This window comes from Hibiscus syriacus, unplaced genomic scaffold (assembly GCF_006381635.1).
Source record: "Hibiscus syriacus cultivar Baekdansim isolate YM2019G1 unplaced genomic scaffold, ASM638163v2 tig00111440_pilon, whole genome shotgun sequence".
Lineage (NCBI taxonomy): Eukaryota > Viridiplantae > Streptophyta > Magnoliopsida > Malvales > Malvaceae > Hibiscus > Hibiscus syriacus.
In genome coordinates, this window is record NW_024063094.1 from 81145 (window position 1) to 108266 (window position 27122).

Below are 27122 nucleotides of genomic sequence, written 5' to 3' on the forward strand. Positions count from 1 at the left end.
GTTGTACATATCAACTCCATTTTGAATCATTTAAAATAAATTAAAATTTTAACATTTGAATTTAAATAATTATACAAAATTGCACGAACTAAATGACCTCAGTGATTGATAGTTATTGTTATCTTAGAGATCTAAGGTTCAAACACCAACAGTTGTAGAATATCTAAGTATTCATTGTCAAATAATTGAAAGCAAACACTACCACTTGTAATCACTCCATATTAATAAAAAAAATTATAAAAAAATTAGAGCCTAGTAATAAATGAAAGTATAAACCAGAACAATAAGAGTTTACAAATACTCTTTGTGCATGCTTAGCAAATGATGGCTTTAAGTTGATCATCTCCATTGCAAAACGCGTACAATCTTCTTCTGCAGCTATATGTAATGGAGTGTCGATAAACTCCACCTCATCCAATTGCCTGAATACATTCAGGCCCGCCCTTGAGCATAGGCAAAAGGGACACTCGCCCATGCCCCTACTTGCTAGGGACTAAAACTATAAATTTATCTATAATTAAAAAAATAAATTATTTATTTAGTCAATCGTTTATTATTTTATTTCTGTTTTGACCATTCAATTATTATTTTTATTCAAAATCATAATTAACGTTATATTTTGTTTAATTTTGTTACTCATCATTAAAAAATTACCAAGAAGTTAAAGTGACATTTTTAAATTATTTTTTCATTGTTACATCCCGAATCAAGGGTTAAATTAGAAAGTTTTTAAATTTTCTGTGCTTAATCAAGAATTATTAAAAGTTTAGGCCCCCAGGGTATAATTTACCCAATTTTCTTTTGAGAAGTTTGAAAACTCCCACTTTTTCTTTCTCTTCTTCTCTCTTTGCTATTGTACGTGCTCTCTCTCCCCCAAACAGTTTCTCCATGGTTTCATATTTCTTTTTAGTTTTTCTTCGATTCGTTACTAATCATGAGTAGGTGTGCGACACCTCTGGTACCCCATTGTTCGTTGTGTCGTTTCCGTTCGTCCAGCTGTCTCCATTTTCTGTTTGGCACTGGCGTTAGCTTTATCGGAGAAGAAGAAGTTGCAGGTTTTTAACAAAACCCATTTTTTGACGTCTTTTTTCGCAAACCAACCTCGATAAGTTATTCTCTGTGGCTTAAAATAAGTTTTTGGTATTTTTGTTGCAAAAAGCACTGTCGGATGGTGTCTCACGCGCCCCATGCACCGTCGTGCGCGTGTGGGGAAAATTTTGGTCGTTCAATCCGGGTAAATCGTTTAATTGTTGGATCGAATGGATCAGTTGACCGATTGACTGACCTGACCCATTGACCGTTGATTTTGACCATTGACTGTTGACTTTGACCACCGACTATGACCCATTGACATTTTTCGAAGACCCATATATTTTTATTTTTCGATATCCTGAGTCTGTTTTCGCAGTTCGTTTGGCCAAATTCTGACCCAAAAGCCCTATTTTGCATCATTTTTCGTTTTAGTCCTAATTATGTTAAGTAAATTATGAGATTTTGAACTCACTTTTGGGTCTAATTTTCTGAAAGTACCTTCGTGTCTCCAGATCGCTTACCAATAGACCCTGATCACTACCATTCTATTCAGTCGAGTCTGCTCGCTCGTCCCGAAATACGCATAAGTATTAGATTAATGATTTTATGGTATATTTCTGTTTAGATTATTGGTATCCGAATTTATAGAAGAGTATTATTTTAGATTCCCGATCTGTAAGACCTAGTACTATTGATTGTGGGAAACATAAGGCCTAGCCGATATTGATTATCTCTTATAGGTCTTTCCCCTGACCTGTTCAATATATTTAACATGTTATGTTATATGTTGCTATATATAATCATGTTCGTGAATTGATTATATATATATATATATATATATATATATATATATATATATACGTGACATATCTGACTTTTGAATACTGTGGTATCACCATTAATTTTCATGTTGATGCATTTATGATATCTGCATGGGATTTATTCCCCTAATTTTGCATGGGATTTATTCCACATCCTGATTCTCCATGGGACCTCATTCCCCATTCTATTTCTGTTGGGATCTTTTACGGAGGGCTAAATCCACATTCTGATTTTTTTTTGTATTTGGATGTCTTATTGTAAGTAATGTTCATATTCTGTTGATTCAAAACGAAAGGTAAAATTGTGAATTTCTGTTGGGACATTCTGCTAGTAAAATATTTGAATTTTAATATTGTTCGATTATTATTTTGATTACTATTTTATGTTTGAATGTTCTGCGGCTTGATATCACCTGATGTAATTTATAGGAGACACTGAGCTTTGTAGCTCACTCTATTTATGTTTTTCTTTTTCAGATTAACCAGTTATAGGACTGGTTTGGCTATCGGAGGTGTGATCTCGATTATATATTGTATGTGGTTTAATATTTATTTCTTAACCTTCTTAAGATGTGACATGAGTTTATTTCTGATTTTGTATTCAGTAAATGTTTTCAAAAATGACTTATTAATAATTTTTGTTCGTGGATCGTTTATGCGATCAACGTGGTCACCCTAATTTAGTTGTAACTCCTAGACTAGGTCTAGTGGGTTACATTTAGTGGTATCAAAGCACATGTTTCAATTCTCAGACTGTGCAGCCTGCTATAATTCTGAAAATTTGTTTAAAGTAAATTTGCAAAAGGATTTTTAGAAAAATATGAATTTTTTTTTTTGAAAAACCATGCCACAAGAATTTCAAGTATTTTATGAAATTATCGAGACTCTGATGCCATTATGGAAAGTTATTACCTTTTTGTAATGATAGTTTAATATTTAATATATAATCGTGAGCTTGTTTTGGATGTCTGTTGTCGTTTAGACACCTTAATTTACTATTTCGGGTATAAGGTCTGAACTCTTACAATTAAGTCAAATAGCAATCACCATTCACAGTTTGGGGGAGTTAATATATGTTTGAACTGAAACGGTTGAGCCAACTCCTAAAGTAGAAAAGGTAGAGATATATGTTCTTGATTTTCTTTTAACATTCTTCAGTCCTCCTCGGCTAAACTACATTAGTATTTCTGAATTTATTCTCGATTTTCTCCTGAAATTAAGATGTGTTTATATCTAGTTTTCAGCATTATATTCAATTTTAAATGGGAAACTTTGACCGAAATCTCTGGACTCGTTATAAAATCTTTTCTAATAAGTAACTCATATGAATTTCATATACCTTATAACTAATTGTTCTTCCAAGTTCATCTTGATTGTGGGGTTTGATAAAATTCTGGTTCTGTGCGATAATATGAGAATATAAATTGATTCTTGTAATAACACTAACATGTTCGAGATCTTATTCTGTCACATCCTGGTTTTCTATAAAAAATTAGTTTTGACCAATATTATATCAGAAATGCATGGGATGCCAATGATATGTGTAAAGTTTTACATTCCAAAATGGAATATTATTTTTGTATGAATTATTTTGAATTCCCTCAAATCTTCTGTAGATTAATTTAGATATCTACTAATAGTTTCTTTCTTCGGTTAATAAATATGATAATTGTATCGTTCAAATTCAATTTAACTAGGGTGAAGTGTTTCAACACTATCATTCATTTTTACTGGGAATTATTAACTCTGCATTTGATATTCATTATTCTGAAACAATAGTATAAGTTTTAAAGTATTCTAAATGAGATCGAATATAAGAATTTCCTTTGTATTGTTTATATTATGAAAACCGAAAGGATATAACATCTATATTACTTTGATTCAGACTATCTCGAGGGGAGAGAGTCAATTTCGGGTATTACTCTGAAAGTAGAATTCTATTTCTGCCTAGTTTATTTCAACCAACACATACTTCAAAATGGATTTGTGAACGAGTAACTGTAAACTTTTTCAGTAGATTGCCTTTGACTTTATCAAAGTAAGATTCAATCTATTCTTTATTGATCATCTCGACTAGTCCGTTTACTTTATTCTGGTTCGAACTGGTTACATTCCTGATAAATGATTGGGTTGCTTACTTTTGAGATTGTTCACTTTGGTGAGTTACTCTTATCTATAATGATTGATTAAGATATGGGATTTGTCACGATTAAAAAAAACTCTTTTTAAGGCTCTGTTACAAGATTAAAACTTCGGTACAACCTATTATCTGTAGTCTGATGGTCTATTTGGGCAATTATTTAGATTCTGAAAGACAAGTTGAAATGTCATATTATAGGGTTCTGAGATGATCTGAGGGATCTTTTACCGTTGATTGAGGTTTATGCTTTGTCGAGTTCTATGATGAGTAGGACTAGTTGCATAATATCATGAGTTACTGTTAGAGATTGAGCATGTTCGTGGTTAATAATTACCAGTCTAACCCGTCCTATGTTATTTCTGTTGAAAATGTTCAGCTGAGATCTGATCTGAGTTACGAGAATGAGCCTATTTGTATTGTTGCCTATGAGGATCGAATTCTAAGAAACTGACAAATACCCATGATTAATGCACTTTGGAGTAACTGTAGTCTTTTAGAGGCCATCAAAAAGGCTCAGAAATCTATAGAGGATTAGTTTCCTCATTTTTTCTGTCAAGTAAAATTTTGAGGTCGAAATTTTCTTAAGGGGGAGTTGTCACATCCCAAATCTTGGGTTAAATTAGAAAGTTTTTTAATTTTCTATGCTTAATCAGAAATTATTAAAAGTTCAGGCCTTAAGGGTATAATTTGCCCAACTTTCTTTCTTTCTTTCCTTCTGTATGTACTCTTTCTCTCCCCCAAATAGTTTCTCCATGGTTTCATATTTCTTTTTAGTTTTTCTTAGATTTGTCGCTAACCATGAGGTGGTGTGCGACACCTCTGGTACCCCATTGCTCATCGTGTCATTTTCATTCGTCTGGTGGTCTCAGTTTTCTGTTTGGCATCGACATTAGCTTTATCGGAGAAAAGAAAGTTTTGGGTTTTGTTAAAAACTCAATTTCTGAAATCCTTTTTTCGTAAACCAACCTCGGTAAGTTATTTTCCGTGGTTTAAAAAATTTTTATGGTATTTCGCTGCAAAAATTATCGTCGGTCAGCTTCTCACGCGTCCCCACGAGCCATCGTGCGCTTGTGGGGAAAATTTGGCTGTTTAAACCGGCTAAATCGATTAATTGTTGGACCAAACCGATTAGAGCAGTTGACCTGTTAACCGACCCGACTCGTTGATCGACCCGACCCATTGACCATTGACTTTGACCGTTGACCGTTGATCGTTGACTTTTTCTGAATACCCCGATTTTTATGTTTTTCGATGTCTTGAGTCCGTTTTCACAGTACATTTAGCCAAGTTCTAACCTGAAAGCCCTATTTTGCGTCGTTTGTCGTTTTTAGTCCTAATTATGTTAAGTAAATTTTGAGGTTTTAAACTCACTTTTGGGTCTAATTTTTTGAAGGTACCCTCATGTCTCTGGATCGCTCACCAATATACCCTGATCACTACCGTTCTGCTCAATCAAGTTCGCTTGCTCATCCCGAGATACGATTAAGTATTAAATTAATGATTTTTATAGTATATTTCTGTTTAGATGGTTGGCATCCGCATAGATGGAAGAGTATTGTTTTAGGTTCCCTATCCATAGAACCTAGTACTACTGATCGAGAGAAATATAAGGCATAGTCGATATTGATTATCTCTTATAGGTGTCCTCTGACCTGTTCGATATATTTAGTGTGTTATGTTACATGTTTCTATCTGTAAACATGTTCGTGAACTGATTATATATATATATATATTTATATTTGCGTCACATATCTGACTTCTGAATAATGTGACATCACCATTAATTTGCATGTTGATGCATTTCTGATATCTGAATGGGATTTATTCCCCGTCCTGATTCTGCAGGGGATTTATTCCTCGTCCTGATTCTTCATGGGATCTATTCAGCGTCCTGATTTTGTATAGGACATCGTTCCCCGTTCTGTTAATGTTGGGATCCTCTACGGAGGGCTAAATCCCCATTCTGATTTTTTTATTCAGTTTTGAATGTCTCCTTGTAAGGTAATGTTCATATTTTGTTGATTCAGAAGGAAAGGTAAGATTATGAATTTCTGTTGGGACATTCTTCTCGTAAAATTTCTTAATTTTAATATTGTTTGATTATTATTTTGATTACTATTTTATGTTTGAATGTTCTGTGGTTTGGTATTATCTGATATAATTTAGAGGACACACTAGCTCACTCTTTCTTTTTCATATTAACCAGATATAAGAGCGGTTTGAGTATCAAATGTGTGGTATCAATTATATATTTGTCCCCTGCCACTAAAATCTCAAAAACGGGCCTGAACACATTCCCATTTCTATGAATTAATGAGTACAAAACACTAACATTTCCCATACGAGCAGCACTTCTCAAACTTTCATCTATGTCGGGAGGTGGGATCAATTCACAATCGGAAGAGAGAACTTAAGGTCAATAAAAAACTGTTTCTATTCTACCATTACACAATTTTTAATTATTAGAGAAAATAAATATCTCGTCAAATGTTTGAATCTAACTGACACGATGGTGTTGATTTCTGTGCCAAAGCTTTGAAATTAAGGAGACAAAGACACCATGAAGGAGTATAAATTGTGTGGTTGAGGGAAAAAGATCATAAGTCTGATATGAAACATCCATCACGCATGTGCGTGTGGAGCCATGAAATTAATCCATATGCTTGTGGACCTTAGAAACCCCCCACCACAATCATTTTCTTCATTTCAAAAATCCTTTTACGTAGAAGTTGCTTCGTTAACAATAATATACAAAGTCAATGACAGACAATTGATTTTATAACACCTTAAACTCTGTTTAGAATATTTAGAGATCTTAAAGATGTTATATCAAATTACTGAAACCGTCGATAAATTTTAAATCGTTTTAAAATTGGATGCACATATTAATCTCATTTCGAATCATTTGTAATAAGATAATCTCATAATGAGGGCACATACCAACACAATTTAATATACTCGCTCGTAGAGAGTATATCAAGAGCAATCTATTATATACCTACAGAAGAAGATGACGGACTCAACAGGGGAATGAAGATGAGACGCAACCATCACAAACTATGACAACTAGAAAATAGAAGGAATATATTCAATTCAGAGTTTAGGAAGTACTTCTGTACAGCTTCGATGTATGTATTCATAGATTCTCTCAAGTAGTTCCATGTGACCGATCGCTTACCACCTTGGAACTTGTCTTTGTATTGCATCAATAGATTCACAGCTAACTATATATATCCCAGTAAAAAGCCTGATGAAGTTTGAATCAAGAAGGAAATTCGAGGTTGAATGAAGGAAAACTGGGGGTAAAAAAACCATGGCAAGTTCACAAGCAAGGTTTGTTATTTAGGGGATTTGTCCGAAACCTATTGCAGAAGTACTGGGTTGTTTCCTTCAGACGTCTGGAAAATGTTGTGATCATTCCTCAAGTTGCCAAACCGGTTGAGAGCGGCATATGCGTGGCCTCTTCAGGCTTCCCTTCAGGTACTCAGTGACTTTACTGTATATGATGTTACATAGGACTTCAGGCCTGCAGAAAGAGCATGGACATCGGCAACAAATTGTTCATCTCTGTATATTTCTCCTCCAAATGCTGAGCAGTGAAATGATATGCAATAAACTAAAGCCAGAATCGGCATAAGCTTATGCTGCAAGTAACTAATGCCGACTTCACGCTGTTTCAGTGGACCGAATTGCTGGCCTAGTAACATGTACCGAACTGTAATAGTGACCGAAATCATGAGGAAACCAAGTGAAGAATATGGAACGCCAACCTGCCCACCTACAAGCTCACCCAACATAGCAGCAAAACGTTTGTGTATAGTAGGGCGTCTCCATCGAGCCTTAATCAGAGCATTCAATATCTTAAAAACACATGCTATATTGCTGACTTACTCTATATTAGAATCACTCGACTTTTCTTTCTGCTGCAATCCCTCCAATTATTCCAACAAGCACTCAACTGTAAAGCTTTTGAGCATCCAATTTTGGTGGTAACTCCAAAGTTAATATCTGAAATATGAAGACATTAACAGTTGAAAAGATAGATGGAGGTTTAAGCAATTAAGGAATGACGTGGAAACCTTTTCTTCACGAGGAGTGTCATCACCATCATGTAAAGAAAAGAATGAATTGGAATTATGATCTGTGAATGATACTTTCTCCAATGATGTGCAATAATTTGCATTCAAGCACAGCAGATATCATGGAAGCTCTGAGAGTGTTTTAAGTCTTTTGCAACCCCCAAGATCGAAAACGCCAAGGGATTCCAACTTTGAAATATTGCTCGGGCATTTTCCACCCTTGAGTGACTCAAACTCAACTTTTTATGTCTGACAAGATGCTGAATTGATCCCGACACTTGTTCTATTCCAGTGTATCTTAAATCTAAGTCAGACAAATTATTTGGGAGCTCATGAGGAAACTTTTTAAAATTATGACATCCCTTCAATTGAAGCTCTTTGAGAGATGCCAAATGATTGAGGCTAGGTAGTTCAACCAAACTTGTACAGTAATTGCACTTAAGTGATTTAAGGTTGACGGCTACAAATGGATTAGGAATCTTACTTAAATTCCTGCAACAATAAAGGTCAAGGATTTCAAGAGATACCAATTGGTTGAGGGAAGGTATTTCAACCAAATTTTCACACCCATTGCAGCAAAGGCTTTGAAGGTTGATGGCTCCTGATAGATTAGGGATCTCCACTAGACTCTTGCAGTCAGAAAGGACAAGCTTTTCAAGAGAAGCCAAATGGTTGAGGCAAGGTAGTTCAATCAAATTTGCACACCCATTGCAGCAAAGACTTTGAAGGTTGATGGCTCTTGATAGACTAGGGATCTTCCTTAGACTCTTGCAACCAGAAAGGTCAAGTTTTTCAAGAGATGCCAAATGGTTAAGGCAAGGCAGCTTAACCAAATTTCCACACCCATTGCAGCAAAAGCTTTGAAGGTTGATGGGTCCTGATAGATCAGGGATCTTCCCTAGTTTATTGCAATTAGAAAGGTCAATTGACCTTAAATGAAGAAGATCGTGTATATTGAAAATATAAAATAATTGCATTATCTACTTATTTTGGACCGTATCAAAAATAAAAACAAAAATATGAAATACCCGGTGATATTCCTTCCAAAGTTGTTCTTTGCAGCTATCAGCTGTTAGTTTCAACACAACAAGATTCTTTGGATTAAAACTTGATGATAAGGATTTAAAGGGACAAAAATCCCAACGAAGATACCTTAGCTCATCAGAAAAAGATACGCTATCAACTGTGTCTACGGGAAGTTGTTGAAACAAGAACGAAGGACATGTATAAAGGATGATATATCCAAGATTATGCATCTTCTCAAAACCTGAACATAATAACAGCAGGTCTTCAATTCGATAAACGAAAAAGCTTTATTCCTTCAACTGATTTATTCACCTGATAATAAGAAACAATTCATCAAGTTTCGTTACAAAAATATTGTGAACATTTCATTAAAATTACTCATTAGAAAATATAATTATACTAAGAAAAGCATAGATTAATCAGACATATCTTTTTAATACTGAAATTTTTAGACAATAAAAATTGTTTTATATGTATAGTAAGTAAATAAATATTTTTTTTTTGAAATAATAGTTAAAATACTTGAAGCACATTGACAGATAACAACATATAACTAAATGAATTTATATATTGACAATATATCAAATATAAATTTCAATTAAAATACACAAATATGTAAAAAAAAAAAAGGAATATAGATCCAATTAATGCTTACTTTATTATATTTGGGCACTTGGTTCATTTCTTCGAGATTCCATAACCTGTTGCACTTTCTAGGATTCTTAGATTCTCGGTGAACAATGCCCTTCCCCATCTCTTCAAGTATATCATGCATAGAAATCCGCCCATCAGAATCCATATGAAGTAGACTCTTGTCTAGCAAATTGCTTATTCCACACGTTGCACCCTTATAAAAGCAACTTAAAATTTCTTCTACTTCTTCCTTGAAGTACCCTTTGAAGAGGCATGCTATGTCAAGAAATATATTCTTCTCTGACTCATCCAACTACTAATCAAAATCTGGGAAATCTTTGGTAGTGCAATAAGACAAGTCAAGGCTTTTCTGGTAATAGTCTGATTTAGTTGTCAATTCTTCATCTTTTGTATAGGATTTTGGTCAACCACATTACAATGTCAACTGGAAATAAGCTAACTTGTTGACATACTGATAGTGGGTTGATCAGATCAAGTTTTCTAGACGTGTATATGATTCTTCCCGTATTACGTATTCTTACCGTCTATTTCTCAATACGTGAATGTCTTTGTAATAATCTTTGTTAATATCTCTCTATGCTTTTTAGGTCTATTTATCCTTGTACACCACCATTGGCATATTGGCAGAGCAGGTCTCCAGCTGCGATCTTCTTGTTGGCGAATCATTATCTATCTCTAGTTTAAAGGTACTTTTCCGTAACTTCTTTATGCGCTGTCATTTTTCTTGAAATATTTCAACATTACCCATATTGGCCCATAGGTCGCATAACCATATCCCTAAGGACCCTAACATATGCCATATCCTTGTGTTTTGTAGCTTGCATTGTCTTATAACGAGGCTGTCTTGATTGGAAGGTTGACCTCGTCAAATGGTAGAGCATTGTTCAATCTTTGTTTCTAGCTTGCATTGTCTTACAACGAGGCTGTCTTGATTGGAAGGTTGACCTCTTCAAATGGTAGAGCATTGTTCAATTTGTGTTTCTAGGATCTCTTCGGAAACGGGTCGAAGAACTCCTGAATTGTTCAGAGCTATTAAAGAACGATTTGCGTGCTTATTTGAAGTCGGGCAGTTGGCCAATTGATGATAGATCCAGATGGAGTGAAAAGTTCAACAATTCTTTCTTGGTATTTCCAATGGTTTGGTGTAGCAGCCCGGCGACGGTGAAGACAGCGGTGGAATTGAATAGAAGAGAGTAAAGTTTAATTACCAAGTTTGTACATTAACCAAATATACAAAAAGAATTCTACACTCTGCACCTGCACTAGCGGTTCCTACTCCAACACATACTCAAGGCAAGTCTCCGCATCTTTTTTTTTTTTTTGCTTGGCGTAAATATTTTATTAATGATAAAGTGAAATACACCTTAAGCCTGAATTATGCAACTAAACCCAACAAAACCTTTTCACCCACGCAAGCAAAGCAAAGACAAATACATCCACTAATACATAAATGCAGAACCAAAGATTAATTCCATGCTCAACGGAAAAGAAAATGAAATTCGACTCGAGTTTTCAATAATTCTCAAACAGCTTGAAAGGCTGCAGCATGGCTATGTAATCTGTCAAATAATGCCCTCCAAAATAGCCTCCACCTATAAAAGAATGAGAACATAATAAGCAATTAAACTTCAAAATAGCCTTAAACTGTTATGGTAACCCAAATCATCAGCTCCAAATGCTCTATACATAAAGAAAACGACTCCTGACTTCAAAGTTGTTATTCTAGTGTGTTATGGTAATCTTGCAAGACAATGGAATCTGTTAAATGATGCCCTTGAAAATAACCTCCACATACAAAATTATGAGAAAACATAATAAGCAATCAAATAGAAAGAAATTCAATCCGTAACTCTTACATAAATCTTCCATTTGGCGAACAAGATCCTTGCCCATCTCTTCATACATAGAAATCTGCCTATTAGAACCCATATGAAGTAGAGTCTTGTCGATCAAGTTGCTTATTCCACTCACTACACCCTTATAAAAGCAACTTAGAATTTCATCTACATCTTCCCTGAGTTCCTCTTTAGAGAAGAATGCTATGTCAAGAAATATTTTCTTATTCCCCGGAATTGGCACAAATGTTGTACTTTTGTACAAACAACTGCGGTACAAACAACAACGACAAATGGAAAGACATGATAGTCGACGACGAGCTCCGTTGTCATGGAGTCAAATTTGAGATCGGATACATGCAGTAATTTTGGATCAACGACGTCATATGCAGTGGCAGTAGAGGAAGCAATCGACGAATCACACGTAGCGGCAGCAGCAGCAGTGACAGAAAAAGAAGACGAAGTGAATTGGTAAAGGAGACGTCGAAATCGTATGTAGAGAGTAAAAACAACCTAGATGAGATTCATGACACAGACAACAATGTCAGGATTGTTGGTGAATGATACCATGTGATAAACGCCACATAACAGGTTAAACACAAGCTCACCAATCTAACATGACAATGTAAACCGTCAAATGATGCCCTTGAAAATAGCCTCCATCTACAAAAGAATGAGAAAACATAATAAGCAATTGAATAGAAAGAAATTCAACCCATAACTCTTTTAACAAATCTCCCTTTTAAATGTACAACTATCATAAGCAATTAAATACAAATGAAAACAGCTTACCTACGTATTTGGAATGAGAAGTTGCATACCCAAAGATTAAAAGAAGTGAAACTATTTCAATGCTTTAGGCCCTCCATCACCTTCTTCACCACCATTGCCAAATCTTCTTTCATCCCCAGGTCTTATTTCAGTAGCAGAACCGTCAGGAGCTCCCTCAATATTAGCATCTTCTTGAGAATCAGAATTCTGGTTGGATTTGTCCCATCTCATCACATCACATCACTAATGGTATACTCCTCTGCATCCATGTAAAATATGTTAACACCACATTTCTCCACTTTAAATTCATCTCCGGCAAGATTTCCGATGTACAATTCAAATGATGCCTCCTCATAATCATTGTCTATTATAATCATATCTTGATTGAACAGAATGAACACATGATCACCCATGAAATTGAAATTCCTGAGCCATGGATTACAATCAGTCTTGTAACGGAAGATCTTGTCCTGTGTCAATGAAACATGGCACTCACTCGTGAACTTTTCACCACTGGTGCTGGTCAGTTTAAACCCATTTAGGGTTATCTTCAAATCGAACGAATAATTCATGCTTCCGTAATAAAACACATTTTCTGGAACTTCATTTCCTGGGAAACAGCAAAACAAAAAATCCCATCTATATTCCCCTAGGGATATCCCTTTCCTCCTTGACCATCTCTGTGCCAGGGAATGAATTTGAAGCATGGTGTTTGCCACAATGTTTTTTATTGAATCTTGATTAAGCTTCTACACAGTTCGAGAAAAGCATGAAAATGTTTTCTCTGAGAGGAGCACCATCACCGTCATGTAAAGAATGGAATGGATTGAAACTAACATCGGTGAAGGACACTTTTTCTAATGACGTGCAGTTACTAGCATCCAAGAACCACAAATATCGTGGAAGCTCCGGGAGTGTCTTAAGGCTTTCGCAATAATCAAGAACCAACACACGAAGGGATTCGAACTTTGAAATATTGTTCGATACATTTTTCACCCATGAGTGACTCAAATTCAACTCTCTAAGTGTGACAAGATGCTGAATAGAATCAGCCATTCTTTTATTACAGTGTGTGATAAATTTAACTCGGTAATGTTATTTGGGAGCTCAAGAGGTTCAACCAGCTCTAGACAGGAGCTTATGTTAAGGCTTTTTAAGTTGATGACTTCTAATAAATTTGGGATCTTTCTTAAATTCATGCAATCAGAAAGGTCAAGGATTTCGAGAGATGGCAAATGACTGAGGCAAGGTAGTCCAACCAAACTTCCACACATACGGCAGAAAAAGCTATTAAGGTTGATGGCTCCTGATAGATTAGGGATCTTCCTTAGTTTCACACAATCGGAAAGGTCAATTATCCTTAAATTAACAAGATCCTGTACAATGAAAATATAAAATAACTATATTACCTCATAGCATTATCTATTTATTTTGAACAAAATAAAACGACAAAAAATACCTGATGATCTCCATTCCAAAGTTGTTCCATACATCCAAAACGTAATTTCAATACGGCAAGATTCTTTGGATTATAATTTGGTGACAAGGATTTGAAGGGGTAACCGCTCCAATAAAGATATCTTAGCTCATCAGGAAAAGATAGACTATCAACTTTGTGTGCAAGTACCTTATCATTCTGGAACATCAAACACCCAGTAGACAAGTCGATGTATCTAAGATTAAGCATGTTTTCAAAACCGTGACGACATGATAACAGTGGGTCATACCGAGTCATCCGAAACTTTATTCCTTCAATTGATGTATTCTCCTAATAACAAGAAATAATTTATCAAATATCGATATAGAGAAATTCATGGACGTCCCATGAAATTACTCATTAAACAAATTTATTTATATTAGGAAAGGCTTATACTTATGTATAATAAAAAGGAATATAATTCAGTTAGCACTTACTTTATTATATCTGTGCACTTGATTCACTTCTTTGAAATCCCATAACCTACTTCGCTTTTCCGGGTCTTTAGATTCTTGGTGGACAATGTCCTTACCCATCTCTTCAAGCATATCATGCATAGAAATCCTCCTATAAGAATCGATATCAAGTAGGCACTTGTTGAGCAAGGTGTTTATTCCAGACACTGTACCCTCGTACAAGCAACTTAGAATTTCTTCTTCTTCTTCTTTGACTTCCCCTTTAAAGAAGCATGATATATCAAGAAATATATTCTTCTCTATTTCATCTAAATCATCAAAACTACTCATCGTAACCTGTAAAATTTTTGAATGGGGATATTTCCTTAGCTTATCCACCTCTCCTCCCCACTCTTTTTCAGGAATTGTATGAAGTTTAGAACCCAAAACTTTAAGAACATATGGATTTCCTCTGGCACACCGCGAAATCTTGTTCCAATATGGAAAACCAGCAGGAGGAGAATTCGACTGCTTAAATGCAAATCTAGAAAATAATTGAAGAGAGTCCTTGTCATTTAGCTTTTTTCACCTTATATATTTCGTCAGCTCCCCCATTCTTAAGCACTTGTCTATCACTGGACGTAATAATAATTTTACTTCCCTCTCCAAAATATTTCATACCCATAAGATCTATATGCTCTGGGTCATTAACATTATCAAGCACGACAATTGATTTTATGTTATCGAGCCTCTCTTGGGTTACAGGGCATCCTATGGTGGGGGTGTCTATATCAGTTTCGTTCCCTAGTAGTTTGGAGAGAAGTTCATTTCTTACTGAAAGCATCACTTTATCTTCTATTTGCCTTGTAACATTATGAACGAAGCAACGACTCTCAAACTCTAAGGAGATTTCATTGTAAACAGCATCAACAAGGGTAGTTTTGCCTATACCATCCATCCCTCAAAGTCCTATTACACGATTTTTTTCTTGCTCAATAAGTCTCAAAATCGTTTCTTTTTGGTCATCTATTCCAATCAAATCAACTGAAACGCTTCTAGATTTGCGATTCAACTTTTTATGACATCTTGAACGGCATCTTTAATGTATTCAGTATCAGGTCTGGAAAATATTTGTAAAAATGATTGTCAAGACAAAAACAAATCAAGTATTAGAAGTGGAATAAGAGTATGAAATGTGTGGTTACCTATCAGAATAGCCTCCTTCTATAGTCCACCCTTGTAATTCAACAACCTCAACGAAGTTCTCAATCCCAGCAAGTTTCAACACATCAGAAGGTTTAACATGGTAAAAGATGGGCAGAACAATATGTTTCTGAGTGCGCTGGCGAGCCATGATACAGGAAAGTTCGGCTAGGCATGATTCCGAATCAGCATAGTCTTTAGATAAAAAGACTATTGAGAGGTTTGAGGCTGCAATTGCTTGAGAGATTTCAATCTCTGTCTTGTCATCCGAGATGACATTGATTCCGGTGTCTTCCAGAGCTTTGAGAAGATGACTGCTGAAGTTGAGGCGTGTGTCCTCACCAAAGCTCAAGAAAACCTGATGCTTTATCAACTTTTTCATAGCACATTCAACAATATGCTTGATGTGCTCAGTCTCAGGTCTAGCAAACAATAAAAAAAACAATATGTCTATATCAAATCGAAAACAAAGTTAAGTAAAAGAAGAGCAGAAAGAATATGGGTACCTGTCCCCTTTTATATGAATTCCTTTTTAATGTCCCGACTTGAGCCAAGTCAGCTTTCCACTGCTTCACTTTCTGCTGCTTCAATTTCCACTGCTTCAATTTCTCTTCATCACGTGGTGGCGGTTGCTTCGGTTCATGGGCGTCAAAGGATGTTTGGAAACTACCACGTATATTTTGCACATCGGAGGGATCAACATGGAAGAAGATGGGATATGTCCTTGATTGCGCTTGAGAGCCATGATCTGAGAGAGTTCTGTTAAGCATACATCCGAAGAAGCATAGTCGGCAGACAAAATGATTATTGAGAGATTTGAGACTTCAATTGATTGGGTAAGTTGTCCTAAAAATTGCTCCCCTTTTTCAAGTTTTTCTTCGTCGAAGAAGACAATCATTCCGGTGGCTTTCAAAGCTTGGAGTAGTTGGCTGGTGAAGTTACGGCGTGTTTCAAATCTGAAGCTCAAGAAAACTTGATACTTCCATTGACGAGAAGAGGAAGAATCCTTCAACTGAAGAGAAGAGGATGAAGAATCCTTCAATTGACAAGAAGGGGATGAAAAATACTTCAACTGACGAGAAGGGGAGAAAGGATACTTCAATTGACGACAAAGGGGAGAAAGAATACTTGAGTTGACGAGAAGAACGAGGAGGGGAGTGAAAACACTTCAACTGACGAGAATAGGAGGAAGAATACTTCAATCGAGGCGAATGGGAGAGAAAAATGTTGAATTGACAAGAGGTGAAGTTAACAGAAGAAGCCATGAGAAAGATGAAAGCTGAAACTCGAAGAGGGGTTCAACAGAGTGAATGTGAATTGTAAGATGCTGGGATTCCTTTCAAATACAACTTTAAGCACGTGATGGTTGGTGTGCAAACCCATACATTATTCGTTTAATAATCCATTTGTCAATTGTTTTTTCACTAAAATCATACCAAATTCGGTGGACGCGTTATTAGTTTAATTGCTGCTTTTGATGAAGTTAAGGCCACCAAATGGACAAAATGATGATGCGAATAAGACTTCAATTCCTTTCCACTCAAACAAATACCAGGAAGCTACATACAGCGAGTTCTTTCCTTTTAAGTTTAATGAATGGATTCAATGATACGAACCAATTTTGTGAATGACATTTTGGTCAAGAGAAAGCATTTGTGGTGTCAAAATATAAAGCTTTATATTTGAATCCACCAATCCATTCATTAAACTTAAAAGGAAATAACTTGATATTATCCAAATTTACCTATGCATTTGGATGACATTATCCAAAGTTCCATCTTCTCAATAGCATACACAATAAAATAAAATAGTGTAAATATGTCAATATCTTAGGCCTTCCATCCCCTTCACCTCATTTCCAAATCTTCTTTCATCTCCGGCTCTCATTTCCGTTGCAGAAACAAAATTCTGATTGGATATATCATATCATTAATGCTATAACTCTCTGCATCCACGTAAAGCACATGAACACCACATTCCTTCACATTCTTTTAATTTCTCCATATATCCGTAAGGTCTTTATGTTCTGTCCAATAGCAGCTTGAATCCCCAAAACACAAACTTTATACTCTGCCATGTTGTTGGTGCAATCAAAGTTCAATCTGCTAGTGAACGGGTAGTGACTTCCTTAAGGTTAGACCAATATAGCCCCAATGTCGTGTCCTAATGCATTTGATGCACCATCAAAATGCGTTTTCCAGGAATCAATTGTAGAAGTACTTGCTTCTTCTAGAGATATGACCATCAAGTCATCGTCCGGGAAGTCAAAGTCCAGTGGCTCATAATTTTCAGCCGCTCTGCTTGCCAAAAAGTCAGATATAACACTTTCCTTTATAGCCTTTTGGCTCACGTATTCGATGTCAAATTCAGATAATAATATCTGCCATCTGGCTAACATTCCGGAGAGAGCATGCACACCCATCATATACTTTAGTATATCTAACTTGAAAATCAACCAAGTGGTGTGGTACAACACGTACTGTCTGAGTCTACGCGTAGCCTAGACTAAAGCGCAACAAACTTTTTCAATGGGTAGATATATAACTTCACAATCAAAGAATTTCTTGCTTAGGTAGTAAATGACTATTTCCTTCCTTGTGGACTCATCATGTTGACCTAAGACACATCCCATTGAATTCTCAAAGATGGACAAATACATGAATAAAGGTTTGCTCGGGATAGGAGACATTAAGACCTGAGCGCGAGATAAATACTCTTTTATTCTCTCGAATGCAGTCTGGCAGTTCTCATCCCATATTCTAGAGCTATTTTTTCGAATAAGGCATAAAATTGGGTCACACTTGTCGGTCAACTGAGATATGAACCGCGCAATATAATTCAATCTACCCAGGAAACCTCAAACTTCTTTTTGTGTTCGTGGAGAAGGTAAATTCTGGATGGCCTTGACTTTATATGGATCAACTTCGATGCCTTTCCTGCTGACCACGAAGCCTAACAACTTTCCAGATATTACTCCGAATGTACACTTGATGGGGTTTAGTCTCAACTGGAACTTTCTTAATCTTTGGAAGAGTTTTATCAGATTCTCGACATATTCATTTTCGATTTGTGCTTTAGAAATCATGTTGTCGACATAAACTTCAATTTCCTTGTGCATCATGTCATGAAACAATGTCACCACAGCTCTTTGGTATATTGCCCCAGCATTCTTTACTCCGAAGGGCATCACCTTAGCAGAATATTCTCCACATTATGACAAAGGTGATTTTTCCATGTCATCAGGATGCATCTTAATCTGGTTATATCCTGAGAATCCGTCCATGAACAAGAATAAAGTGTTCCCAGCTGTATTATCCACCAAGGTGTCTATGTGGGGCAAAGGAAAGTTATCTTTAGGACTTGCTTGGTTGAGGTCACGGTAGTTGAAACACATGCGCACTTTCCCATCCTTCTTTGGAACTAACACTATATTAGTTACCCACTCCGGATACTTGGCAACTTGAAGAAAACCGACATCAAACTGCTTCTCGACTTCTTCTTTTATTTTAAGGAGCATTTCAGGTCTCATTCTCCTTAGCTTTTGTTGTACATGTTTGCATTCTGGTTTGATTGGTAGTTTGTGGACTACCATATCCGTATCTAGCCCAGGCATGTCTTGATACGACCATGAAAACACGTTTTTGTATTCTTGAAGTAATTCTATCAAGTTTTGTCATGCTTCAGATTCAAGACTTCAATTTTCTTTTCGTGTGGCAATATTTTTTGTCTTCTCTTTATAACATTCTTAACAATTCGGAAGGTAAGTTGCACTCTTTTTCATTGTCACATTCATTAATGTCCCCAAGATAACTGAGCAGTTCAAAATCCACCTCCGGGTTAGGATCATCAATGTCTGCATCATTAATATCTTGGGACCTGAAAGGGGAAAGAGAAAAGAAATGTGTATATGCGGGAAGCAAATATCCCACACAGAATGAAGGAAAATTAAATTCAAAAGGAAATGAAATGAAGTACAAAATGAAAGAAAATTAGATTCAAAAGAAAGTAAAATGAAGTAGGAAGAAACGTTTGTCGGGAAAGAAACTGCATCTTTTATTGAATGATGGTAAAAAAACCATTTATTTACCCTTACAAAAGATCACCTATTGCCTCGGGTATATACAAATAGGGAAAGTTTGAGTATTACTCTGAAAGAAATTTGAAAACCATAGGTAGCTATTCAGCCGTCCAGTTGTTAAGCACAAACCCAGGTGGCAATGGGCAGATTCCAGATATATCTACATCTTCAACATTCTCTGTGATTATGGAATTGATACTTAAATCTTTCAAAATAACTTCCAAATATGGTACGGTGGTCTCAAACACATAACCACTAGATTTAAAAGTGTCATAAAGAGGTGGGAATACCATTGGTTCCCATCGAAATTCATTCTCGATCAATCTTCTTTCTCAATATTTCTGAATTTCCTTCCTCTTCTATTGTTGATTGGGCTGAAAACTAAGCCCGAATTAGTCTAACTTTGCTACAGGAAGAATGAGATCGATCATTCCTTGCAAAAGACTCCTAAATCCTCTTCCTACATTGGCACATCTTCCCAAAGTCTGCTTGATATCCATTTTAGTGCATTCAGAGAGCTTGAGTTTGGAAATATTTCCTCCTTCAGCCACGAATGTGGCATTCACAAACTCTAGAGAGTGAAATGAACACTCTATAGCTTCATCATTTACTTTTATGTAAGGGGCATCAGTGGTCACACTTGCCACTATATCTTCTTCAACATTAATGATTACAAGAGCCCCGTCAATGATAAACTTGACTTTCTGGTGTAGCGTAGATTGTACTGCTCCAGCTTGATGGATCCAAGGCCTTCCCAAAAGGTAGTAGTAAGAAGGCATAATGTCCATCACCAAGAATTCGATATTATAAGTATCAATCGGTAGCTTTTTCAAAAGAATCACATTAAGGGCAGAACCATTGTCGATTAACACACTAAGTAAAGCATGCCCTTTGCAATGAGTGGTGATGTGTAATGCTTTAGCTCAACCCCGTCCGTCAGAAGAAATCTCATCATCAAAAAATAAGATGAGATTATCAACTTGAATGTTGTTAACCAGTCGATCCATCTTAGTGACTGGTATGTCTTGTGGTACAAATATCTGATTTAAGACCTTCAGAGTGCCTCCCTGTATGCCTCTGAACTTAGCAGTAGTGCCAACATTGAAATACGTGCTAGCAAGCTATGTAATTATTCCACGATATTGTACTCTCTGTGTTTTAAAAATTTCAGGAACTCCATAGCTTACTCTTTCTTTATTGGTTCATTTATTGCCAGCATGTCTCCTTTGAATGGTTCAAGTGGTCTCTCAGGTGATTTAACCCCTTGGGAGTAGTATTTCCCCATGGTATGCCCCACTTCATTGTATTCCTCATTCAAATTGCTTACTTGGCATCCGTACTTGCAAGGCATTTGCTTATTGTCCTTATAGGGAAAAAGTCTAGGTGATGTGATCACTACCTTTGCTGGTGTCTTTTCTATTGGTTGCACCTTAGGGTGATTAATAACGGACGACTTCTGTAGTATCCTATATCGGTTAACTCTCTAGTCGCACAAACATCAACTTATAGAGTAACAACAGTTGTTACCACCTTCATATTTTGATGTATTATAATGGGGGTACAAGAAACCCTGCTTTCACCATCTGTCTCTATACCCAGGCTAGGAGAGACGTTATTTTAGCAACACTTGTTTTGACTCTCTTGTTCCCTTTCTCAACAATTACATTAACTTCGCCTTCTTGTGGTTAGGCAAAGGGTTATGAGCAACATTTGGTGCCCTTGGGTTGTTGAAGTAGATCTGTAACATCCCAAATTATGGGTTAGTGACTAATTTGTAAAGTTTCAGAATTTGATGACTAAAGTAGAAGAATGAAATAGTTCAATGATTATTGGATATATATATGATGAAGGTTATTTAGTAATTATTAAAGGAAATAAAGGGTAAAATGGTCATTTGATCATTTAAGGAATAAAAAATGGAATTATATACATGTGGAAAGGGAGAGAATTCTCCAGAGTGCTCTTCTCCTTTCTTCTTCTTCTTTACGTGGAAGCCAAGAGCAAAGGTAAGTTTGATTTAGCTTTTGATTTCTTGAAAGTTTTAAGTTGGATTTGAGTCTTTGAGGGTTATATAAGCTTAAGGAAAGCTTATATAAGTTTAAAACACCAAAGAGATAGAATTAGAAAGGAATTTCTATTAAGGGTTTATAAATGAACTTTTGTTATAGAAAGGTTTTTGAAGTTCTAAAGTTGGATTTGACTTGCCATCAGCTTAATTAAGAAGTATTAAGTGTTAGAATTGGATTTGAAACATGTGGAAAATAGGGTATGATTCTTGAAATTCCTAAAGAGGAGAGGATATTAAGGTTAAAGATGAGATAAATGAATATTAATGAGTTTAATTATGTATATGAAAGTTAGGAATATGAAAGGGGTTGAAATATGAAGGATTTAATCCAAAAAGAAGGATTTTTCGGGTTCAAAAAGAGGTTCTGGGCAGAGTGCATCGATGCATATTCATAGTGCATCGATGCATCAATATTAAAACCCAGAAATTGTTTGAAGGTGTATTGATGCATTGGTAGTGCATCGATGCACTCTTTTAAAATAAATACATCGAATGCAATTTGTGCATCGATGCATAAGTAGTGCATCGATGCATAAGTAGTGCATCGATGCATAAGTAGTGCATCGATGCATCCCATTAATAAGGAAACATCAAATGCAATTAGTGCATCGATGCATAAGGCATGCATCGATGCATCCCAGTAATAATACAACATCGAATACATTTTATGCATCGATGCATCAGTAGTGCATCGATGCATACCTTCATTAAAAGATGAAATTGACTTTTCTCTTGGTCTAAAGAGTGAACCATTAGAGTATATTAGTTATGATACTGATATAGATCTATGTATAATTATGTAGATTCAGAGCCTAAACGAGTTCCAGAATCATTGACAAGTAATATCGATAAAAAGGGAAGATAAGAGATTGAAATGGACTAGTGAGGCCAGGTGAGTGCAATTTCATTGTACTTATGTTATCGAATAAGCATTGGCTTGCAATGAGCCAGTGACGGAGTTACTATGGTAATAAGTAACTCTTAAAATGTTATTTGATTTATGAATTTTATATATGCATGAGTATATGTGACATGATTTATATGATTCATATGATATGTGATACTGAACTACATGAATATATGAGAATAATATATCAGTTGTGTGACATGTTTGACATGTTATTTTATGTGATATGTGTTTACATGATCACAAGACATGAGTTATATGAAAGAGAAAGTATATGTGATATGTGAAAGTGAATCCTATGTTTATATGAATATGAACTCATATGAGAATGGATATGAACTACGTGATTACATGTATATGTGAAGGAAACCATGAGCTTATATGAATATATGATATGGTTACATGAATATGAAAAAGGATATAAAAGATAATGCCCATGTTATGTGTCATGAGAGCTAGGGGTATAGTTGGCATGCCAAGAGTCAAGGGTCTATGTGGTCCTTCGGGATATTGTGGTCCTTCGGGACATATATGTATTCTTTGGAACATGTGTGAAGTCTGGTGAGACACATACTTGATCCCTAGCATATGTATATGATTCTTAAGGAATGATATGTGGTCCTTCGGGACATTGTGGTCCTTCGGGACATATATGTATTCTTTGGAACATGTGTGAAGTCTGGTGAGACACATACTTGATCCCTAGCATATGTATATGATTCTTAAGGAATGATATGTGGTCCTTCGGGACATTGTGGTCCTTCGGGACATATATGTATTCTTTGGAACATGTGTGAAGTCTGGTGAGACACATACTTGATCCCTAGCATATGTAATGATTCTTAAGGAATGATATGTGGTCCTTATGGACATTATTATATGGCACTACGGTGCAATTCTACGCGACACTTCGGTGCAATTATATGTGGCACTTCGGTGCAATTATATGAGCTGTGGTGACAGCGTTAGTGCACAACCTCTATGTACTCACATATCTTTAGTTCTCACATGATTATCATGGGCTATTAAATAGATAATATTTATAAAATGATATGATGATATGTTTGTTTCCTTGTGGAATTTCATGGGTGATATTGATTGTACAAATGGTAACTTATAAAACCATATGATGAAAGGAATCAATGATAGTGATAAAATAAGAAAGAAATGAAGATGATAATATAATTGCTTGGGTGTAAGTGTTTTATGATAGTATATATATATAGTTTACATGACATGATATGTATATGTTCAATTGGTTATGGTATATGTTATATGATATGGACATAAGAGATCATAGGAACATGAGATAAGAGATATGAATGATAATGACATATATGTATGCATATATTTGTTACATGTAAAAGTATGAGTGGTATGAAATGATAGTAGTAATTGTTTAGGTATGATTATTAGTTACCGTTTACCTTATATGTTTATATGCCTCACTAAGTCTTTGACTTAGCGTGTAAGTGATTTACACGTAGGTTTCGAGAAGAGTAAAGAGCAATGTGGAGCAAGACAGGTCAGTTCTTCTTACTAAAGGTCAGATCAGAAAAGATGTGAATAATAAGTATTTTAGTATATAAAGTTCTAGTTGGCATGTTTTCAAAAGAATCTATTGTTTAAGCTATGAACCGTTTTATAAATGTTTCGAATAGTTATATGTAAATAATAAGTGAAAGATACATGCTCTGATTGGTTTTGTAATAATGAAAATGTCTTTTATGTAAATTAGTCATTTATATGTTATAAAAGTTTTAAATTACTCACTATTTTATACAAGTACATGTTTTTAAAGGTCAATGTGACACCTCGGATTCGTATCCGGGTCGGATACGGGTTGGGGTGTTACAAGATCCAATTCTTGTTTTTCATTCTTTGCACGATCCTTTTGAATGTGAGGCAGTTCTCGATAGTGAGCCCTGGAACACCGTCATGATATTCGCAATGTGCGTTCTCATTATACCACCTGGGGTATGGGGGTTTCACAGGCTCTACTGGATATGGTGACACTATATGAATGGCGAAAAGTTATTGGTAAAGTTCTTTCTAAGTCATGGGAATAGGATCAAAATGTTCCCTTTCTCTTTCTTTCCTTGGTTCCCTTGAATCTTGTCTAGAAATACCTGACAGTACATCAACAGTTGATTTTGGGTTGGAGATTGTAACACATTTATTGTTGTAGGTGTTGATGTTATTGACATCTCCATCCATCTTCTTCATAGGGGTTTTTTTACTGGTTTCCCCTCCCTCGATCTTGCTTTTATTTATGGTCATTTCCATCATCTCTCCGGCCATAACCAAATCAGAAAAATTTCCAAACATGATTGCAACCAGGTTCCTGAAGTAAGGAGCCTTCAGTGTTTGCACAAAGATTTTTTTTGTTTCCTTCTCATCCAAAGGTGGATGAACTTGCACAGCTAAATCCCTCAATCTCTGTGCATATTGTTTGAAACTTTCGTTATGTTTCTTATCCATACCTTGCAGCATAACTCGATTTAGTCTCATATCATTTATATGTTTGTATTATTCCAAGAATGACTTGGCTAGATCCTTCCAGGTCTTGATATGAGACCGATTTAATTGGTTGTACCACTGGATGGCTGAACCAGTCAGACCCTCCTAAAAACATTAAATCAGGAGTTGATCGTTTCCTACGTATCATGTCATCTTTCGACAGAACATAGTAATGTGGGCTGACGGGAAACTATTCCCATCGAACTTCTTAAACTCATGGGATTTGAATTTCGAAGGAAGAATCAAATCTGGGACTAAACTTAGTTCCCTGGAATCAACTCCATAGTAGTCATGGTCTCATTTAACCATTTTCATTTAGTCCTCCAACTGCTTGATTTTCTCCTCCATTTTCTTTGTCTTGTCTTCTTCATCAAAATACAATATATGGTAATCATCCGGATTGTTCTCAGGGTTAGATACAGAAGTCTAACTTTTATAGGAGACGAGGCTTTTACTTTTGCAGCAGATGAGTCCCTATGAAGTCCTAGTAAGATTCCAGGTGAGATAACCACCTGCGGGGTAGGTGGCATAGTTACCCCTTTAAATGTTCCTGCCCCAGGTGCACTTGCTTAATTCAAGCCATATAACTTTGAAACAATTTGGTCAACCAAAGACTCTTGGCTTTTGGTGATCGACTCTAGGGTGTTTTGATTATTCTGACTTATTTTCTCATCCAGCTCCTTTTGCAACCTTAACATGTTCTCCTCGAGTTGAGTTATATTTGCTTCTTTTTTCTTTTTCTTTGAACGGGTGTTATGTGGATGAGGTGTGTCCAATGCTTGGGGTGGTATGTCCAGTGTTTGTTCTTTTTTTTATAAGACATTTTCTGTTAGTTAATGTGAATGTAAAGAGATGAAGAAAAAATAACAAATGCAAAATATGTATAAATGCATGATGCATGATGCATGAAATGTTCGAGGCATTAATCCAAAAACACGTTTGTTATTATAAATAATCTTTATTGGGACAAAAGTATTATTTCTTAATAGACAAAAACATCTTAAAGGTACATTCTGACTAGGTCCTTTAAACCCCGAACAGCTTCTAACAGATTGACTAGTCTTCTTCCTTCATCTGTCAGCGGTTGAATACCCTCTCGGACCACTCCAACTTCTCTCACTAAACCATGCAAGTGACGAGCTATTTTTTGTACTTATTTCAAGAAGTCTCGAATGATTGCATCTCTAGCTTTCACCCTTTGCTAAGCTTGTTCCCAACGAAAACGCCATTGAAATCATCCATCATAGGGAACTATATAAAGCTCACTTGCTTGTATCTTGAACCCATCCATAATGGCCTCTAACTTAGGAAGCCTTTAGCTGCTCTTTTAGGGTCTCTATTTCATCTTATCCTTCGAACTTCCTTTTCAGGCTGTTGGCTTCACTTTTCCATTACTCATAAGATCTTTTCAGACTACAATTGTTCTGAACTTGTTCTTGATATCCCTTTATCAAATTTTCTAGCTCAAAGCATACTTTCTTTTATTTTTTTTTAATTTGTTCACTCGATCTTTCTGAATATCAACATCTAACTTCCATTGGAATCTTTCAGCCTCGAGTTCCCTTATCATTCATTTCAATTCCTCCATTTCAGCTTCAAACTCTTTCTTTACTATCTCTAGCTCAGAGGGAACTAGTTTAAGATGCTCTTCCATGGTCTGAGTATCTTCATGCTCCAATACAGGATCAGTGTCATTCTTTCTTACTTTCCGTTATTCCAAATAGTCTGGAGTAAGCATGTCTTTAGCAGCTACGATATCCATAAAAAACATCTTCTTCTATAACCCAGCTACATCTTTAACCCTTTTCTTGTAGTTATCCTCATGGTATACGAATTCTGATCCAAATATCCTATGTGTAATTGGGACAAACTAGCGTGCCCCATACTACAAAAGTGGCAAAAATGGAGAATATCCAACTCCTCCCCATAATCCAAGCAACGTTATGGTTTCTCAGTCTCTGCACCGATAAAGGATGTCATTATAGGTTAATCAATGGGCTCTTCAGACAATGTCTTTATCCTGAATATGCATGAGAACTTTCAACCATTTCTATTTTGGGATGCATTCCTAGCATTTCAGTGTGAGAAACTCTCCCAAATGAAAGTAAGTGGTGAT

At 35.8% G+C, this 27122-nt stretch overlaps 2 protein-coding genes across 3 annotated transcripts; both read right to left on the minus strand.

The window, feature by feature from the left end:
• Positions 1-11148: 11148 nt before the first annotated feature.
• On the minus strand, positions 11149-15343 carry LOC120163311 (disease resistance protein RPP2A-like). 2 transcript variants are annotated; one of them, XM_039173278.1, is made up of 5 exons: positions 14273-15343; positions 13818-14126; positions 12380-13734; positions 12196-12250; positions 11625-12100 (listed from the first exon to the last, which is right to left on the minus strand). In XM_039173278.1, exons 1-3 carry the CDS (start codon positions 14579-14581, stop codon positions 13372-13374), a joined length of 981 nt encoding a protein of 326 aa, XP_039029209.1. In that variant the 5' UTR covers positions 14582-15343; the 3' UTR covers positions 11625-12100; positions 12196-12250; positions 12380-13371. The 2 variants fall into 2 exon arrangements, 1 of the variants encoding a protein (XP_039029209.1); XR_005519642.1 differs by lacking the exons at positions 13818-14126; positions 14273-15343 and adding an exon at positions 11149-11344 and having other exon boundaries at positions 11609-12100; positions 12380-13753.
• Positions 14802-15188, minus strand: LOC120163284 (disease resistance protein RUN1-like). Its single transcript, XM_039173257.1, has one exon. It carries the CDS (start codon positions 15186-15188, stop codon positions 14802-14804), a length of 387 nt encoding a protein of 128 aa, XP_039029188.1.
• Positions 15344-27122: the final 11779 nt, after the last annotated feature.

Coding starts and splice junctions, on each gene's coding strand:
- LOC120163284 (XM_039173257.1), bottom strand. CDS start 15,188: ATGGATGGTATAGGCAAAACTACCCTTGTTGATGCTGTTTACAATGAA.
- LOC120163311 (XM_039173278.1), bottom strand. CDS start 14,581: ATGAGTAGTTTTGATGATTTAGATGAAATAGAGAAGAATATATTTCTT. Junction 14,127..14,272: donor AAGTGCACAGATATAATAAA/GTAAGTGCTAAC, acceptor TCTTGTTATTAG/GAGAATACATCAATTGAAGG. Junction 13,735..13,817: donor TTTGGAATGGAGATCATCAG/GTATTTTTTGTC, acceptor TTCATTGTACAG/GATCTTGTTAATTTAAGGAT.